At 19.8% G+C, this 20,967-nt stretch overlaps 1 protein-coding gene across 1 annotated transcript; it reads right to left on the bottom strand.

The window, feature by feature from the left end:
• Positions 1–4,381: 4,381 nt before the first annotated feature.
• Positions 4,382–17,857, bottom strand: LOC105368441 (carboxypeptidase B-like). Its single transcript, XM_011507451.1, has 8 exons — positions 17,789–17,857; positions 11,463–11,781; positions 10,522–10,830; positions 8,633–8,723; positions 7,003–7,148; positions 4,951–5,007; positions 4,737–4,821; positions 4,382–4,656 (listed from the first exon to the last, which is right to left on the bottom strand). Exons 2-8 carry the CDS (start codon positions 11,778–11,780, stop codon positions 4,460–4,462), a joined length of 1,203 nt encoding a protein of 400 aa, XP_011505753.1. The 5' UTR covers position 11,781; positions 17,789–17,857; the 3' UTR covers positions 4,382–4,459.
• Between the last annotated feature and the right edge of the window lie 3,110 nt (positions 17,858–20,967).

Below are 20,967 nucleotides of genomic sequence, written 5' to 3'. Positions count from 1 at the left end.
ATCGCATCGAATACAATGTAATCGATAATCTACATCTTAATTTAAATATTTCATTTGAATATTTACATCTACGTTGCTTATCAAATGATAAAATTCGAATAATTATGATAAACAAAAAATGATATCCAATCTTATATAAATGCACAATAATTAATTTCATTTTAACTAATACAATAAGTATAATGTAATTTATATAATGTAATACTATTTTGTGAATAAATGAATGTCAGAAGCAATTAATTATAAATTTTAAAAACCATTCTAGTTTAAGACTGGATTATGTGTAGTAATGATTAGAAAAAATTTCATAGATAATTATTAAAGATAGAAAAGAGAATTATGAATAAAAAAATAAGTAAATATACAAAAAAATTTATTTGATATTAAGTATACAAATTTTTAGTAAATTTATTCTTAAGTTACTAGTAAATATAACGGAAACAGTCTTTCACATGTATATCGCCTATAAATTGAAAAGTATTTAAGTAGGAATAACTATAAAAGTAATTATTTAAAAAAATCGTTTTTTATTTACGATTATAATAAGATATATTTAGGATATTATCAGAGTTTGAATGTTTTTTCATAATATATACCATAATACAAGAAAAAAGTATATAATTTAAAGAAATATATGATAAAATGTATTTCGTATATAAATAATAACATTATTAATAATAAAATACTTTTTAAAGATAATCGGCTTTATATTAATTGAATTAAGAAATTATTAAATAATCTCTATTATTTTTAATGAACATCTATACTGAAATTTGGATTTTTTTCGTTAATAATGATATATAGAAATAAATAGATTCTTTGATTCTGAAACACAATATATGGCTCATTGTCTACCGTAACAAAGACAAAACTTTGAATAAATATTTAATTGAAAAAATATAAAATATAATCTGTTTTAAATTCATACATAAAACCTTTTTAATATTTATAATAATAAACATAGAAAAAGAATATGAAAAACTAAATGTACAGAAATTGTGTAAAACTAACTATATTCGTTAATTCAGCAAAAAATAAATATGAATTACAATAAAATATCTGTAATATTGTCATTTTTTCAAAAATTTCTAAACAATTCATTGTTCAATCAATATCTTGTCTACAATAAGTATAAGGTAATTTCAATAAAATTACTTACAATACGTATCATGATATTAATTGAAAAAATAATTATGTCAAACAAAAATATAATAAATACGGAATTAATGAAATACTCTTAGCAAAAAATATATGTGAAATAACAATTAACAAAATATTATATCATATAATGCTTACCTTAATAAAATTAATACAATTCACAGAATACTCGTATTTCATAAAATGTTATTTACTGTTACAAATTGTGGAGTACAAATTTAAAATAATAATATTCTATACATCTTATAAAATAAATATAATTATAATGAAACATAAGATTATTAATGAAATATACAAAACATGTCTAATGATTTCTTGTAAAGATAAGAAATATTGAACAATCCAATAATTCGTATAATACGTGAAAAGATTGATAAGAGTTAAAATATAAATACCATTAATTAACAACGTATAATATATGCATGGCAAATATAAAACTCATTTTAAAAAATATTAAAATATTTTTATAAACATTAAAAAAAAACTAAAAAGGATACAATATATCCTTATCGTATAAAATTAGGTTTTTACATAAAACATATTGGTTTTAATAAAATATATTTGCATAGGAGAAATAACGTGAGCATTTTCAGAACAAATATAAAACAGCTTTAAATATTACTAAGTAAAAGAATATGTAAAATTTTTAGTATCGAATAATACCGCAATATAATCTACTATCCACGATTAAACAGGATTGTCAAGTAAATCTGCAACATACAAAGTATATAACAAAAAATTACATAAACAATAAATAACTTTACAAATTCAAGATTTATTTACTGTGCAATATAATTAATAAAAGGTTGGGGTTTACTCTGTAACGTTTGAATGCTATTTTATTACAGATACAAAACGCCATTAACTATGCCATAAACGATTGTATTGTATATAAAGTAATATGTATAGCCTTATAACATTACTAGTATACATTTTATTATTCATAACATAAAATTACTAATAACAAATATTTATCATTATTTGTTATAATAATAAATAAATAGATGGTAAACAAAATTATAAAAGTTAAATCATAAGTAAGCTTAAAATCTAGGACTTGAGTATACTACTAAAAATAAGCATGCGAGGCATACGAAAATATTATATAAAATATATTATAAAAGTAATAGAAAATAAATCACATAATTATAATATTACAAAAAAAAAACGAGTTTACAAAAAAAACAATTTCAGTGCCTTATCTATTGCTCAAAAAATATTAATCCTTTAATATAAGATATATTAAAAATTTAACACTTATTAACTATGAAAATATATTATTACATAACAAAGTCTTCTTTAGCGAATGGAGCAAAAACTAAATACTAATACAATATACAAAAATTATTTATCATTCATACATATTTTATTAATTAATTGTATTAAAGAAATTTAAATAAGCGTGTATTTATTGTGAATTCAATTTGCAAACAAGAAACGAGATTGACTATATTCAATGATTATATTTGACAATTCGTCCCAGCCAGACACAATATAATAAATTGGGATCAATCGTTTTATTATGATAATCTAATGTATCAATGTTAAAATCTGTTTTGCCAATATTAAGTTTTGCAGAGTTAACTCTCAAAAATATTTAAATGAATAAATAAATAATAAACAAAATTAAGAATTTAAAATAGGTATGTGTATATACGCTTACATACATGTATGTATTTACTATTTGATATATTATATATTTCGATATTAGAAAAAAAATGTTTAATCTAAATGAATCTTATATTTTCAGACTAGAATTAATAAATTAAAAATAAATATTTAATTTTTATACTAATTTAAATTAGTTGTATGCATTTAATGAGTCATTAACAATATGATAGCGACATTCAATTTTTCAGCATATAAATAATTCTCGTATCTTACGTTATGATGTTACTTGATTATTAAAAAATATCTTGAATTATTTTGAAAAAGAACTTCAATGTTCCAATAATGCATAATAGAAATTTGAATATTTCTTATTTTATATGAACATTTTTGAAAAATAACTTTCAAATATATTAAAAATCATATAACATTAAATATATTACAAGAAAGTCATTATTGAAATGATTGAATAAATGATGAAAACTTGATATATTACAATGTGTTTTTCAATAGAGAGGAAATAAAAAAGAATAATGAAAGCAAAATCATAATTAAATATAAATATGTAAAAATCTTTCAAAAAAAAAATTTGAATACAATTTTAGACTGTAAAAACTGCAGTAATAGAGATAAATATTTATTAAGGAAAAAGGAAATATATTATATGAAAATATTCCTTCTCACAATTGCTTACAGATAATGTATTCGTTTAATTGACAGCAATGCTTTTAGTTTCTATGTCACCTTCAAACAGAATTCATTTTTAAAATTTCTATATTGAATATTCAAAATGGCTAAAAAAAGAAATAATTCTTATTAAAGAATATAGAACATTAAGTAATGTTACTGCATGGGAAATAAATAAGAAAAACGCTTCTTTTGTATAAATATTTCAGCCAACAAAAACGGTGTCTAAGATGTCGAGTGAAAATAACCACAAATTCCAAATAAGAATATAGTTTGATAAATGATTAAAGTCAATCAACTTTATTTTAATAAATATAAATAATAACATTTTTGGTCGTGTATTCAATGCTTTACATGTATTTTAATTAATATTTAAATTAGTAGTATAAAATTTTAATTTATTTAAAATATACAGTTACAATGATACCTATTAGTTAGAAAGTGTATATCACATCTTATTATAATAGTATTATGTAATATTTAGTATATAATAATGCAGTTGAATTCTTTAGATATTTATAGTGGACATATGGATAGGTAGCTAACTGCCAAATACAGCTCAGCTACTTTTTCGCATTTTCAGATTAATCATTATATAAATATAGTATACTGAGGACTGACGTCAACAATTATTTGGTTATATAGATGGCAAATATTGATATACAGAACACTATCCTATCTTATCACATAATCAAATATGATATTAACATAAAATGCTTGCAAGTAATGCATTTATATATGTATTTATATATGTATTTACACACACACACGCACACACATATATATATATATATATTTATATAATTTATATATATATATAACTATTAATTTTTTCGGATAACCACTAATATACAGATAATAAACTGTAATTATAATATATAAATTATAATATTATCAAACATTTTAGTTGGTTGAATAATTTTTTATGAAATAATTTAAATGGATAAGTCTGAAAAAGGATTGGAATTTCTATAGCTTCTATATCTTATAACAATCAAAATTAAAATTAATTTATGTTACATATCCGGCCATCGACTGACTGTGCAAAAACTTTAATGGCTTCAAAAATTTTGTTGCCAGTAGGAATTATGTGCTGAATTCCTGGTAAAAAGCCGTAATCACCTCCAGATATTTCAATTGTAAATGATAAATTGATTCTAGTATGAGCTGCTACCCAATCCATACTATCTCCTGAAGTCGGATCTATAAATATATACATTTTAGTACTATACTATACTATATTGTAATTATTAAAAGGAAAAGACAGTTTTATTAATACTTACACAGGAGGTCATGACTATTACCAATTGGATAAGTAATTCCTGATACTCTAGCCATAGCAGTCCGTACTCTCCTAGCGACACAATTCTGCAATTAGATTATATTTACAACTGTAATTTCCAATTTTATTAACGAAGTCTTTATGCTTGACATTATAGTTAATTATTTTTACCTCTATAATAATTTTTACAAGAAATGTCATAAAAATATACTTACCAATCTGCGTAAATTTGGTGGCGATATATTTGTAAATGACCACGGATAAAGAATAAACTAAAAGAAAAATTATATTAATTTATTGTGAAATATTCAAAGTAATACGAAGTATATATTAATTATGTGATAAAGTTATTGTTAAGCAATTAAATCTTACTATACTTTTAAAGATCATTGTGAGATATAAAACAATTTGTTAATCTCTTTCGTGCTTAATAAATTGTGTTTAAAATTAAATTGAAGTAAAAAGAGTTTAATAACCACTAAAATCTCTTATTTGATATTTTCATTAATAACTTTTTTATTCATTTTGATAGTACTTTTAAATCTATTTCGAAAACATGTTCTTAGTAAAATACAAACAGGAGACAGCAAATTTTTCATTAATTTATATTATCGAATAAATGTTTGTAGTCCATTCATATACATCCACATTACTCACACCAATACCCAAGACTATTTATATGCGTAAGTGGATAATTAAAAAAATAGTTAATTATATGAAATCAGTGTATAAATTTAAAAATTCATTACGTGAATATTATCAAATAAATGAAAAATGTTTGCCTTTTTTATAAACTCTTACAAATCTCGCTATATATTTTACATGTAGTATTGTGGTTTTGAAAATCGATAAATAAAACTATTCTTTCGTATATATTACATTTCCTACTTATGATAGTTTATATGTTTCACTACCATTTAAGGTCTTTGTGTAATGAGTTAATAAAGTTCAAATACAATACTATTAGTCTAAATACATATGTCTTTTATGCGATATTTCTGGATGTCGTATGTTTTTGATGTGATAACAAGTTCACTATACGTAATAGTATATGCACTTACTTAATAGTCTATTATGTCCTTATATTCTTAACCTAATATTAAAGAGATCAAATAAACAATTTCAACTCCTTAAATCGGTTTTGTATAATATGCTAAATATAATACCTCATTATAATTGAAATCTATTGTCAGTTAATTTTTATCTTATAATATATATATATATATATATATATATATATATATATATATATATCACCTCCAAACTTTTTTCCGTCATTTTATGATAGCTTAAATAAATGTTTATTGTTCCATTCAAATTATCTGTTAATTTTTAGATGACTATTTATAATTTGAAATTAATACTTATAATTTTTGTGGTGTTATAATAACGCGTAACTTATATGTGTATTTCATACATCAACAGTTTGTATTATAATTATTAAGGCAGCATATACATAATATTAATGCACAGTGTTGCAACAAGAGTTAGAATATAATCGCAACAAAGTTTATTTAATATTGACGATTTAAGATCAATAACCGATTTAATAGTAGAAACATGTTTTGAAACTGACAGGTAAGAAGATATCTACTATAGGATTGATAATCATAAGAAAATATGAAAGAGAAAACATAATCTTGGTAAATTAAAACATTATAATGATCTTAAATGTACTAAAGTGGGTTCGAAGAGTTAGTAAGTTTATTTTACAAATAATGAAATAAATTATGTAATATAATTTTTCATGAAACACAAACTTTTCCATTTTTATCAAAATAAGAAAATGATTTTAATTAACTGTGACTATGATAATAATGAAAACAAATGTGAATAAGGACATTATTTTTTAGACATCGTATCTAGCAATATTATATAAGTTATATTCAATAATGTAAATATAAATTCAATAACAAATTAAATTGTACATTGAAAAAACTAAAATAAGTAAAAAGTAAAAAAAAAAAACAATGGAAAAAAAGAAAATAGAATAAGGAATAAAAATTACAAAGCAATCAATATTAGGAATTTATTCTTGACTTGAAATTAAAATAAATTGTAATGAGATATAATAATAAACTAATGCTTGACTTCTGTATTTGCACCCTATGAAGATGAATACGAAAATATTAGGGTTCGAAAGAAATAAACTACATATATATTGTAATATGCCTTAAATCAGATAAAAATATAATTATTTTCAAATGCATTTATAAATACTATTTTTTATATCGTACTTAATGAAAACAGAATAATCAAATACTTACACCTGCATAGGAGTGTAAACTGACATAAGTCGTGATTTTATCTTGAAGAGGTAGAACAAAATCTCTAAAAGCTTTGGTTTCTGCTTCAGAGAATGCTTCTCTACCAATATAAATTTCACTACATGGATCAACTGAAGCCTCTCCATCTACAAAAAAATTATTTATTTTATTTAATAATATAGATTTAATAATATATATATATATATTATTTAATAATTATAGAATATCATTATAAGTAACATGTTTAATATTATTAAAAGATTTATAACCTTTATTTTTTGTTAATAATAATACTTAAAACTTGTTTTATATTAAATGTTGATACTTATTATTACTTTATATATTTGATCAGATTATTTCTTATTTTATACAACTAAAATAATAATTGTAAAATAATTTTAACTTTTGTATATATAATAAAATACATTTTTAATCAAATTTGTCCAATAAGTACAAAATTTTAATTTTGTTTATATTACACATGTATTATAAGAAATAGATTTTATAATTCTTAATTTATAATTTGAATAATTAGTTCATTTGAATACTATTATATAAAAAAAGAAAGAACAAGGGCATAAAGAAATAAACGCCATAGAAAAAGAAATGAAAATAGTTTAACAATTTTAATAGGGTTTAAATATTATCAATTTTTTTATTATTTTCTTTCTGTGCGCTTGCGTACATGTATAAGTATAATCTAACTAAATTACTAAATTCTCTTTAGACCATTGAAATTATTTAGCTAAATTTTTAAATGTAAATTAGCCATCGCTAAAACAAAAAAAATTGATGATTTGCAGAAAAGATTCTTGACAATTAATTTTAAAATATAATATATTGGCCAAAAAGCTTATTCAATTATAAAAATAAAATATATCTAATTATAATTATTAATAATAAAGTATTTCGATATATATTCGATTTCTGTACATTAATGTCTTATTTTATTCGTTACTGATTATTTGTAGTGATTCGAAATAATTATTTTAGTCTTTCAAATTAATATAAATTTATTCTATAGCATTAATCATTTGTCATCTCTTTGTTTAATAGTTAGATATTATATCTGAGTTAGCGTATATCTATATATGCAGTTGAGCATATTAATTCTCAATAAAAGAATTATCGAGAATAAGCTAAACAGAAGTGCCGTCTTCTTATTTATATATATATATATACATACAAAGGAAATCACAGATGGCAAAGAAGCTATTTATTCAATATATTTATGAATGATACTTATCACAGTATTGTTAAATATTACTATTCAAACAATGATAACATTTTTTCTATTTATTATTGTATTTAATCATCTACTTGACTAAAAATCTATTGCCATTATTTTAGATATTTTTAATAAATAATTTCTTACATTCTGAAGTATAAAATTAAATTTTTAAATACGTTTATATTTAATTTTTCCGTCAATATTTAAACACCACAATGGTACTAGTTAAATACAATAATAGTATTATTTTGAACTATTAAATACATATTCAAAATTTAAATATAAATTTGGATGCTTAAAAAACTTTTAAAATCAAATTAGCTTAATGCTTATCTACTTTTTGTTTCATTTTCCCAATTGATTTTTTTAGTTTTTTTAAATAGAGCAATTAATACTTACATCCCCATTGAATATCGAAATTTCGATTAGCATCAGTTCCTCTGCACAACGAAAATCTATTTGTAGACCTTGTCTTTCTCCATAGTCTTGTCTATAATATATTATTGAATTTTTTTATATTTTTATTTTTACTTGTTATTTTTAAATATATCTCATGAAATCGATTATAATAATGATTTATTTGTAATTAAATAATAACAATATTAATATGAACTTGTAAAAAAATTTATATTTGCATTGAATTTAACAGACGTTCTACTCATCGAAACATAAGTTTTATACTATCATGATTATAGAGAACCATGAAATAGTAATTTTCATAGTATAATAATTTTATAGAAATAGGTAACAATTATTTAGAAAATGTAAATACAAAAAAAAACCTTAATAATTATTTAATCATAATAAATATAATACGCATATAATATAATAAATTTGTATAAACTTTTATAAATTTGTCTTTAAAATCACAAAATTTGCAGAAAATTAAAAATGAAATTTATTTTAATACCAAACAAAACGTTTCCATTTTTATAATATGCAATATTTTTATGTTTGTAAATGCTTACATATTTTAATTCAATAATTTTATAATGTTATATTAATAAATATAGGTAATTACCTTTTTCTTTAAACTTTTAAAACACATTAATTTTTTATAAATTATGTAAAATATTAAGTTTAATAAATTTCAGGGTATTTCTACTTCAGATAGTAGATAGTGAATATGTAAAGGATATATTGACAAAATAGCATTATCTGGGTATTAATAATAATGTAATATTCTTAATTATTTTTAATATCTATGCGTTCTTTAGTAATATCAATATTTAAGCTTTTATTCCTTGTGTATTTGTCGAATTTTTTAAAACAAAAATGTTGATACTCCACGATTTTCAATATTCTGTATAATCGAAAAAATTGTTATCTGTATATAGCGAAATCTCATATTCCTTGTTTTCTGTATGCTGTTTTATTTGAATATAATTAACATTTAAAAAAAAATTATTTAATTGTTTTTATAAAATATTTTCTTACATTTTTTTACACTTATGTTTATTTTTATTTTATAAACTTTTATTTCTTTAGATCACATTAAATTTATATCCAAATTACATAATTTCTATTTAAATAAATTTCATTGAATCTTATTTAATTATTGTAGATGTATAGTGTAAATACACAAATGAATGAGCATATATATCTATAATTAAAAAATTTATTAACTATAAATAATATAGTCGTTAATGTTTCTGAAAGAAATACTATTTAAAAAAAATTAATTAATTTCATGGAATATATTAAAAAATCTCTAAATAATATAATTGAGATATTAAGAAAATAGTATTGTAATTTAAAATTTTATTTACAGTTACATTATTACGGACTGATATATTGATATTTCTAAATTCTCTAATTTCAAAATAAAAAAAAAGAAATAATAGAAAAAATAGCCAGTATATTTAAAAATAGTATATTTTTAAAAGCCTTGTTCTTTTCAATTAAATAAAAAATAAATACTAAACATTAAGAAATAAAAAATGAAAATAATCGTTTTCTAATTTCAATAAAAATTAATTTTTATGATTTAATAATGTAAATAAGAAGACCGATATTAATAAATTAAAAAAACAATACGGATTTATATACTATTTAACAAATTTAATATTAATGATGTGAAATAAGTTAAGTTGCCTGTGCTTATGGAATACACAATTGCAAAGAAAGAAAAAAGTTTCTTACCATTTCAGATGTTTAATTAATATATCCTAATATTATCCTAATATTAAAGTATATTAACGTATTATTAATTGAGAAAACAAATATATATTCGTTTACATTTACATTTATTATAGTTATTTACAAATAATTTATTTGTTTTAACTTACACTATCCGACTGATGTGAATACATATAGCCATCAGGGTTGAGACAAGGAATTATAAAAATATCTATATTTTCAAAGATTTCTCTATTCCTGGGATTCTCAATAAGCTGCTGCATTATATAAAGAGCAGATGAAACTGAAATCCACTCACGACCATGATTTCCACCTTCAATTAACAAAGCGGGTTTATCGCCTGTCCCAGACGAAATTTTTAACGCGATAATATCAACATTCATGTAGCTCTTTCCAATACTAAATACTTCTACAATTTCTCCATAACGACTCTGCAGGAAGTTAACATATGAAACGATCTGAAAAATTATACAAATTTTTATCAATGATAGTAATATTTTCATACATTTATTGGAAAATAGGTTAAATATGTAGATGGGTAACAAATACAACATAATTGAAATAGCATTACTTCTTTCGGGATTAGTTTCGAAAGCCTTAGAAAATATATTTTTTAACATATTATCTTATTATAAATAAACTGGAGACAAAAACTATTATACAACTTCAAAAATTTAATGTATATGGGAGACAATATTCTATTTCAATTACTGTTACACGTGTTTAGTGGGTATTGCCACTTCTTATTCCACAAATGTTTGGTGGCATTTATTAAAGTACTAGTCACATATAAATTAAAAACGTTAATACTAATAAATTATCATAAGATCTTTTACTTTATTATCAAAACAAATATTAAGTCTGTGTGGTAATGTAATGTTTTAAAAAATTCATCAGAATTTTAAAATAATAAAAATATATAATAAATATGAATTGAAAATATTTATCACAATAGCGAAATTAAATAATATTATGTCTAATATTTTCTTTACATATAATTAAAATAATAATTTATAGCAATATACTATAGTACAATATACTATATAGTATATAATACAATATAGTATAGTAATGAAACTATATATTTTACCTGCGTATAAGTAGCAAAGGATTCCAAGTTAATCCTACTTCTGGGAGCACGACGCACACGCTTTCCATTTTGTTGTTCCGTTTGTTCTTTATTTTTATGAATAATTTCACTAACATCGTCAATAGTAATATTATAAGATATATTATTAGCACGTAGCGTATTCTTGAATTCTTGTAAACGTTCTTTAGTGACTAGAACATCGATAGGTATTTGCCGTGATTTTGTAATTTTTAAGAAATCGAAACCACGTTGTCCCACATATGTTTTGATGGCATTCAATTTAGTATCCGTATCAGAGTACACCGTCAGACTTTGCATTCTACACCAATAAATTAATTCCATGAATATAAAAACAGAAATATATTTATAAATCTATTTTTTGTCTATTTAATCGCATGTAATTTAGAAAATAAAATATTAATAAATATACATGTATTATTCAAAATATGTATATAATTTATTTGTAAAAGTGAATAGCATATTATAAATATCTTATTTGTAAAATAATTATCTCACTATTTATTTTTATAGATATATTTAATGTATGTTAAATTATTTTCAATAATTTCGTTCGTATATGTTAATATTGACTTACGAAATTAGATTTTCATATTTAAATTTATAGCACTTCCACTCTATTGGCGGAAAAAATGACGAATTAAAAATTAAAATAAGTAATTTAATTAAATATAGTTAATAAATGAAATATAATTAAATATAATAAATAATAATAAATATATATATATATATATATATATATATATATATATATATATATATATATATATATATATATATATATATTAAATCAATTTTCTTATCTTATGAATATTTACAATATTAAACAAGTCATATTATACAATATGTGAAGTATAAAAAAAGCTGCGTGGTTATCTAAATTTATTTAAAATCTCCTTTTTAATTTAGTACTATATTTGTATATATTCATTTATATATCAATAATAAATATAGTTAACTGCTTGACACAAAATTGTTTTCATGAAATTTGCAAATAGGGAAAACGAAATATATTTTTAAAATGTAAAATATACTTTATTACTTATTGCATAATCGTTTAAAATGGATATGGAACTAATTATTGCTAAAATGGTAAATGATATAACAGATAAAATTTATTTAAAACAAACAATCTAAAAATATTATTATCAGTAATGAACGAAGAATGTACAAAAAATGTATATTTTATAAACATTATGGCATAAAATAAAATAAAAATATTAAACAAGAGAAACGAATTTTTAAATATTTTATACTATAAATTAGTTTATCAATTTTTTGTTTATCATATAAAAAATATTATCCATAACAGAAAAACTATTGAACTTATTAGAAACAATTATTGTATTTGCGAAGAATTGTACACTATTTCTGAAAATCCAAAATTTCACATAACAAATTCATCAACAAACATAAACATTTTGTAGAATGAAGGTTTTTTGGTAAAATTCAATTTGTCGGGACATTGTTTTCGAAACTATTGAAATAAGTTATACTTATATATATTTACAATCATAGTATAAACATAAATTATTTATTAATTTATAAAAGAAATAAAGCTAACACCTAATTAAAAAGATTTTATACAATAAATAAAAATATTAATAGATATTGATATTTAAAAAATTGGTAATTTTATAAAATAATTGTTTGTAATTTATAATTTTCTAATTACTATATAATAATTATTGATATTTATATAGTAACAATATTATTATACATAAAAATTATAAGTAAGAAAATTTATTTATACAATTATATTAATTATATTCTATAAAAGAGGAATGCTCATTGGCTTAACATTAAAATTACGAAAGATTCTTTGTTGCTCATTGGCTTAACATTAAAATTACGAAAGATTCTTTGTTGTTACATTTTATTATATATATATATATATATATATATATATATATATTATCAAAAAACGAACTTTTTTAAACAATTTATGTAGAGAAATTACAAAATCAGAGAATGATTCAAATAATATAGAAAATCATTTTGACAATCATGATATACGCAACAATAGCACTTGCTAAAGGTACTAATCAATTTATTAATTTAGCAATTTACTACAAATAATAAATCTAATGAAATTGAAGAAACTACTCAATGAAAATTTTGTTAAAATTAATTTGCAAAAACATTACAAAATTTCGTAATATATAATTAATTTCCTCTGCAATTAATTTCTTCATGTGTATTTAATTTGTAAAAAAGGATTTTCTCTAACAATCATTAAAAATACAGTTCAGAAAAATTCATTAATAATAAATATATAAAAAATAGATAAAAATTAGATATATTCACTACTAGTTTTTAATAATTGTTGTTATACATTGGCATTTATTTTATATAAAAAAATTAATTTTTCAGAAATATTAAATATTTTGTATTGTTTCCTAAATGAAAAAATTGAAATATTATAAAATTTAAAAAAAAAGTCTATGAAAGTGACATAACAGGTGCATAAAATAAAAATAATATAATATACTTATAGTATTCTAATAAAATTATCTTAATTAGAAAATCTAAAATATATAAGTTGAAAACTATTTTTATAAATTTTTCTGATCGTTTCTTAAACAAACAAATTAGAAGGAAAAAATTAAAAAGGGTGTGAGTTTATATTCTCTGTCGGATAGTTATATACATATATACATATATATATATATATATATATATATATGACTTTAAACTAACTAATTAATTTAATTATAATTTTTTTTTTTAATTTTTTTATTATATATAATTATACAATATATAGAATATATACAATACAATACAATAATTATATAATAATTATTTTTAAATTATGTTTTAACTAATTTACTTTGTAAAGCATACATTTTAAGTTTTTATAATATTATTTTTGTAAATAATCTTGTTTTAAACTATTAGTTATAATTATAAAACTACTCCGAAATTGATTTTATAAAGTTACAAATATATATTTATATTAACCTTATTTAGAGAAACGAGAATATTTTAATACATATTCAGTTCACTATAACTGTAAGAATAAATTGCAATAATTATTTGTAATTTATTGAATATTATGTTTTGTATAAGACTTATATATTCATTTAATGTTCACAATTATCTATAATTAAACAAAAAATACAAAATTAATATCTCTCAAAGCATTTTATTATTATACATTTTATTATTATCATAAATATACATTTAAATCTACAACTATATACGTGACTTTTATGGGAAACCTTAGTCACAATCATGAACTTAATTGACAGATTATAGTTCCGAAAATTTATAGCTACATACAACAAAATAATTGAATCTAGTAATTCAATCCTAACTACATTACCAAATTAGGAGAAACAAGTTTTTCTCAGAATTATCACTATTGATTTATTTTATTTTTTTTTTGTTTTATTATATCAGTAGCAGTTATTATGAAAGAAAGATACACTTTCTTTTCATTAATTATTCCATCGCTGTTCATTATCCTTGTAATCCACCTATTCATTACAACCCTTTTCATCACAAATATCTCAAAAGTATCAAACATATTTGTAAATGAATGTAAATGTGTGTATGTAAATGAAGCATATTCTTCACCCATTCTTGTGAACCTCGTAAACTTCAATATTAATATCAATATCAATATATTAAACCCGAAAACTAGAGCAGCTAATGTCAATAGTTTGTATCAGATTAGCGTTAGCGATATCTCATTTTTTCTCCCTGCATCCATACCGCATTTACTGTCATACGTCGACGGTCTGTTAATGCCACGGCTGTTTAACCATTCATGTTGTTTTAATAAATTCTATTTAGTTAATTCATAAAGAGAAACTTCTTTCCCAAAATTTATTCTTATACATTCTATTCGTTATAGCAACATAAATTTCACGTATGAAAAAAATATATAGTTAACCATTTTAAATATAGACACATTAAATAGCAGAAAAAAAATTAATCAAAACTAAACTTGTATTAAAATATCATTTTTAAAATTTACAATTTACATTTTTTTTCTTGTACTTTAAACTCTTTAAACTTAGATTACAGAAATTAAAAGAAAAATGTAAGCTATAAAAAAAAGAACTTCCTATTTTTTAATTTCCAAATGAATAATCTCATAAACATGAAGCGTAAGAAGCATTTTTGCATGATAAAATAATAGATCTTGTTGAAAACTGAAATATAATCAGAACTGCTAACATTAAAATTACTTTACGTAATAAGAAGAAAAAATGCATTAATAAATATAATTTAATTCAACTTTATATCAAATTTTATGATACTTGAAAAGTATTACATAAAAATCTTATGATTATCAGATGCTTCTGTTCTAATATAGTAAATATATATCTTTAAACATTGTTATCTTCTAAATGTTTCAATTAATAGATAAAAAATTAGATAATAATAATACATGGTAATTTAAAATATAACGGTAATTGAGAAAGCAGTTAAAATATATATATTCCTTACATACGCGCGCGCACGTATATATATATGTGTGTATGTGTATAAGAGTACCATAATTAAAGTATATAAAAATAATAACTAATATATATAAATATAATACATAAAATTCATTAATACTCTAATATTGACAACTATAAATATTAAGTAAATTGTAAAAGCAACAAAAAAATTAAATTCATATGTTGCAATGTTTCATTGAAATTTCATGTACAAATAATCGACTTAATTACAAAATAGATAATTTAAAAATAATATAAAGAAATGATATATTTATTTTCTTAATTTGTATTAGTATTTTTGTAGATGAAATTGAAATAACGATAAATTGTTAAAATAATTTTTTTGTCGCTATTATAACTTTCATTTTTCATCTACAGAATTTATGTATAATATTAATAAATTTTAATTTAATTTTTGCACACTATTAGATAAAATAAGATTACCTTATTATTAATATATTAAATAAAATAAGATTATCTTATTATTAATATATTAGATAAAATAAGATAAAATTAGATAAAATAATTAGATAAAATATTACCAAGAAACTGAAAATTTTACAAATAGACAATTTAAAATTTTTTTTTAATTCACTAACAAAAATGTATATAGAATAGAAAGAAAACCTGATTTAAATACAATCGCTCAATTTATTATATTTTTAATTTGGTCTTCATTATTCATGTATTGCATTGATTAATATCGGTTATTTAGTTTAAAATAAATATATACAACAAAAATTTAATACAAATCAAACATTTAATAAGAATTTGCATTCTAATAAAAAATATACAGATAAATATAATGATTCCCATCTTTAGTAATAAAAAGAATTTCTATTTGGACTTTAAATAAATTAAAAAATTCCATTGCTCCTTAATATACAAATTAATTTAATATTATTAAAAATACATAATAAATAGAAGTATATATTTTTTTATATCTTGATTATTGTAAGACGAACAATAATATTTTATAAATATGTTTATAAAGAACTATATGCAAACATTAATATTAAATAAATAATTCGAATAATCTATACTACTAAAATGAAAAATTTAAAGAATTTGACAAATTTAATACAATATTAGTGGTTCTAGATTTATAAGTTATAAACAACATACGCATATTTTGAAGATTATGAATATAAGAGACAAGAAAAATAAATGTTAAGCACCAAAATTTTTTGAAATATTAGATTTATAATTTATATATATATATATATATTTAGAAGTCCTTATACAAAAATATATTAGGCAATTAAGTATATATACTATTGTGAATTAATTAACTATTACAATTACTACAAGAATTATATTATTTGTAATTGATTATATTTTAGATATGGGAACAGAATTACTAATAAATAAACCTATGTTGTTTTGTATAGATTAGAGAATAAGATTATACATAATATTATTAGTCTTAAATATATTTAATATATATTATAATGAAAGAAATTATAATTTCTTACTTGTTTAGTATTATTTGGCTTTACGTTCTTAAATAAAAGCATGCTATTAGTTTCATATACCAAATCATAATAAAGTAGTAACTGTTTAAATAATCAAAAGATAAAAGGTATTTTGAATCAAATCTTTAGTATATGATAGCTAAATATTATATACTATTGTATCTTTCAAGATTGTATTATATCTAAGCATTGCTATTTTACTTATTTATTTATTCAGAGAAAATACGTATGTATAATCCATACTTTATTTCATTTAAATATTATGGGCTTTATATTTTTAATGTAATAAAATGTTTTCTGCTATGATACCTATTACTAGATTTTAAAATATCCGAAACTCATTCTTTTAAAGCAGTAATAACAAACATTTGAAACTAACCCATAAATAGATGGTATGTATTCCTCTTGATCTTGTGCAAGAATTAATGTTGCACAACCAACCAAAATTATCACAAATTCTTTCATGGTTCTTGAATGCTGACACATAAGGCAAATAATTTTCTTATATAGTTTATCATCTATTTCTTATCATCCCAAATATATAACATATTAGTATTTTGGAAGAAACTTAAGTACACTTAATCATATGTCAATCTAGTTAAAGCGTAAAACAAGTTGCACTATTATACTACTTTATTCAAATTTTGTATACTGTTAAATTTAAGGTTATTATTTTAAATAAATCTTATTTAATTACGATTTTAACAATGTACTATATATTAGAGATAAGTAAACGTTATTTATTAAAGTAAACAATATTCTATTTATATTATGTTTAATTATAATTTAAATAATTTTACGTTTAAAGTTTAACCCATATTAAAGTTACGCTCTGTATGAAGTTGAGAAAATAAATAATTTCAATTATTATTACAACGTTAATTTTTACTTTAAGTTATTACTTAAAATAATAAATAATAGATAATAAGTCGAATATAACAAATAATGAGAAATATTTTAGCTTCAAAAATTGTTTAATATGTCTACTTCCATTACAACTATACTACTATAACTAGTTGTACTCTATTAGACATTATCTTATACAATATTTATAAAAGTTTTAAAACAAATTTTTATAAAATATTTCTAAAATTATTAGGAAAGTATGTTTTATATTATAATAAATTTTTTTATGTTTCTAGTTAATATTCTTGTGGATATTTATTATATTTTATTTACATTATGTTTAAAAATACTAATCATGTTAACATTTAGCTGTAATATATAATATATTAGACTGTTTTTTTTTTTTTTTTTTTTTAATAAACTCAGGTAATAATGACATGAAACTAATTTATATTTTCTAAAAATTATAGAATAAATTCATTTTAAATATTATATTAAAACATTTTTTTTAAATATTCTTATATAGAAGACAAAGTCAGTATATATTTATTTAAATATAAACCCAAATAAAAGAACTATATATGATCTTATTTGCTGTACCATTACATGAAGAGTGTAATTAGATACCGAAGAGTTAAATTGTATTACGTCATACGTAAAAATTTGTACGTTAAACATTTTTTAACTTTCTTATCATTATATACAGTTGTTTGGTTAACAAATTTTAATATCTAAGGTGCATATTCATTACATTAGTATCATTGTACATATATAACATTCTTTATATATGTAAATAATAAACATGATAACAATTTTATAATACTAATCTATAAAACAAAAAATTTATATTAATTGACAAGCATGCATAATAATACTTTTTTTTTTCTTAAATTACATGTAAAAAATTATAAAATATAATTATAAAAATAATAATTGACATATAAAATAAAAAATATAAAATATTTTGTTGACTTTAAGTACTTACAATATTTATGATTATTGTTTATTAAATTACTTATACATTTTTTTAATACATTTTATTACGTATAATATTTTGTTATAATATCTAGTTAATTTATAAAATAATATAATAGGAATATAGATCTTATCAAAGTAACTAATCCAAACTATTATTATAAAGCTATCATTATTATTAAAAATGTATATCAATTTGCACGAATAGAATGGTGGTCTTGATTGTAAATAATATAAAGTATATTACTAGGTAATCTATCTAATATTATTCTTACTGATATTAATATTATATAATTAATATTACGTCAAATTATATTATAAAATTGTATATAATTAATAATACGACAATTTATAAGAAAATTTATATATAGCAAATAATGTAAAAATGTAATAAAGGCTCCATATATCAAGTTATGAAATATTACAAAACATTTTGTGATTCATATTTTTTACATCAATTTCATATAAAAATTGAATCAATTTTGAAAAAAAGTAAATAATTGAAATAAATTAGTAATTATATTATATAATTATTATTATCAGAATAAATTACTTAAAAATTATTATTAAATATAACTACTGAAATAATGCATAATATAAATCCATTTTGAATTTTTTTAGTATTTTAGAACTAATTCATAAAATTGCTTTATTACTTTAAATATAAGTTAAATTACAAACTGCAATTATTACATAAAATTATTCCATAAAATAAGTATTGAATATAAATAAATATTAACTAAAATGTTAATAATGTGTTTCATAAAAAGCATTTAAAATATGGTAGTGTCTATGCTATACCATATATAAATTGAGTTTTATAATTATATTACTAATAAATATAAAATTTGAAAGTAAAAACTTTTTTTTAATAAGCATATAACTTTGTAAATTGTAAAAAATGAGAAGAATTTTATATTTACAAAATAGTAATATAGTAATGCTTAGTTTGCCTTAAAGTATAAACATTTATTGGTGATCTTTACTTCAGTGAAAGAAATATTTACCTACAAATAATAAAATGCTTATGAGATCATAAATTTGTATTTCAGTGAAACCATGATACCAGATATCTGAGTGACCCTTATTTTATGATGAATTTATACTATATATAAATAATAATATTGTTTATATATTACAGTTACTTATAATTGATATTTAAACAATTTTCAATTTCGTATTTTCGTTTGACACACCAAACTTCACATTAAAGATTTTCGAACTCAATATAGTTTATTATAATCCTACTATAGGAACACGCTTCAACTTCGTAAATTTGAAGATCAAATATTAATATACATTTATTACATATTCAATATTTTCTTAAAAGTACAAACATTTATATTTTAAATATAATGTAATATGTAAATAAATATTTGAATATACTTTTATCAATTCTCTCAACAATATATTAATAAAAAATTTGTCAGTGGAGAATTTTCAGCTGTATAAATGTAATTAAAATAAATGGGTCTAATTATCATTTTAATAAAATCTATCTTTTATATCACTACTGATCAGAAATACTAAAAAATAATTCAATTAATAAACTATTAAAATTAAACCAATCAAAAAAGAAAAAAAATTCTACTAGTTACATAAATTTATCAATTTCTATAATATTCATAACATTAACCATTAATAATACTAATAATTAAAAATTAAATCAACGATTACTTTTTTAAATCCATGTCATAACTAAAAATGAATACACAATTGTTTTTAATTAAATGAATT

This window comes from Ceratosolen solmsi, unplaced genomic scaffold (genome assembly GCF_000503995.2).
Source record: "Ceratosolen solmsi marchali unplaced genomic scaffold, CerSol_1.0 scaffold6, whole genome shotgun sequence".
NCBI classification, from domain to species: Eukaryota; Metazoa; Arthropoda; class Insecta; order Hymenoptera; family Agaonidae; genus Ceratosolen; species Ceratosolen solmsi.
This window is presented reverse-complemented; position numbering and strand designations above follow the sequence as displayed.

Bases quoted from the DNA above. Each gene is read 5' to 3' on its own strand.
- LOC105368441 (XM_011507451.1), bottom strand. From the start codon at position 11,780: ATGCAAAGTCTGACGGTGTACTCTGATACGGATACTAAATTGAATGCC. The intron at 10,831-11,462 runs GTAAAATATATA...ATAATTTTTCAG, and splicing joins CCTTTGCTACTTATACGCAG to ATCGTTTCATATGTTAACTT. The intron at 5,008-7,002 runs GTAAGTATTTGA...TTTTTCTTTTAG, and splicing joins GTTTACACTCCTATGCAGGT to TTTATTCTTTATCCGTGGTC.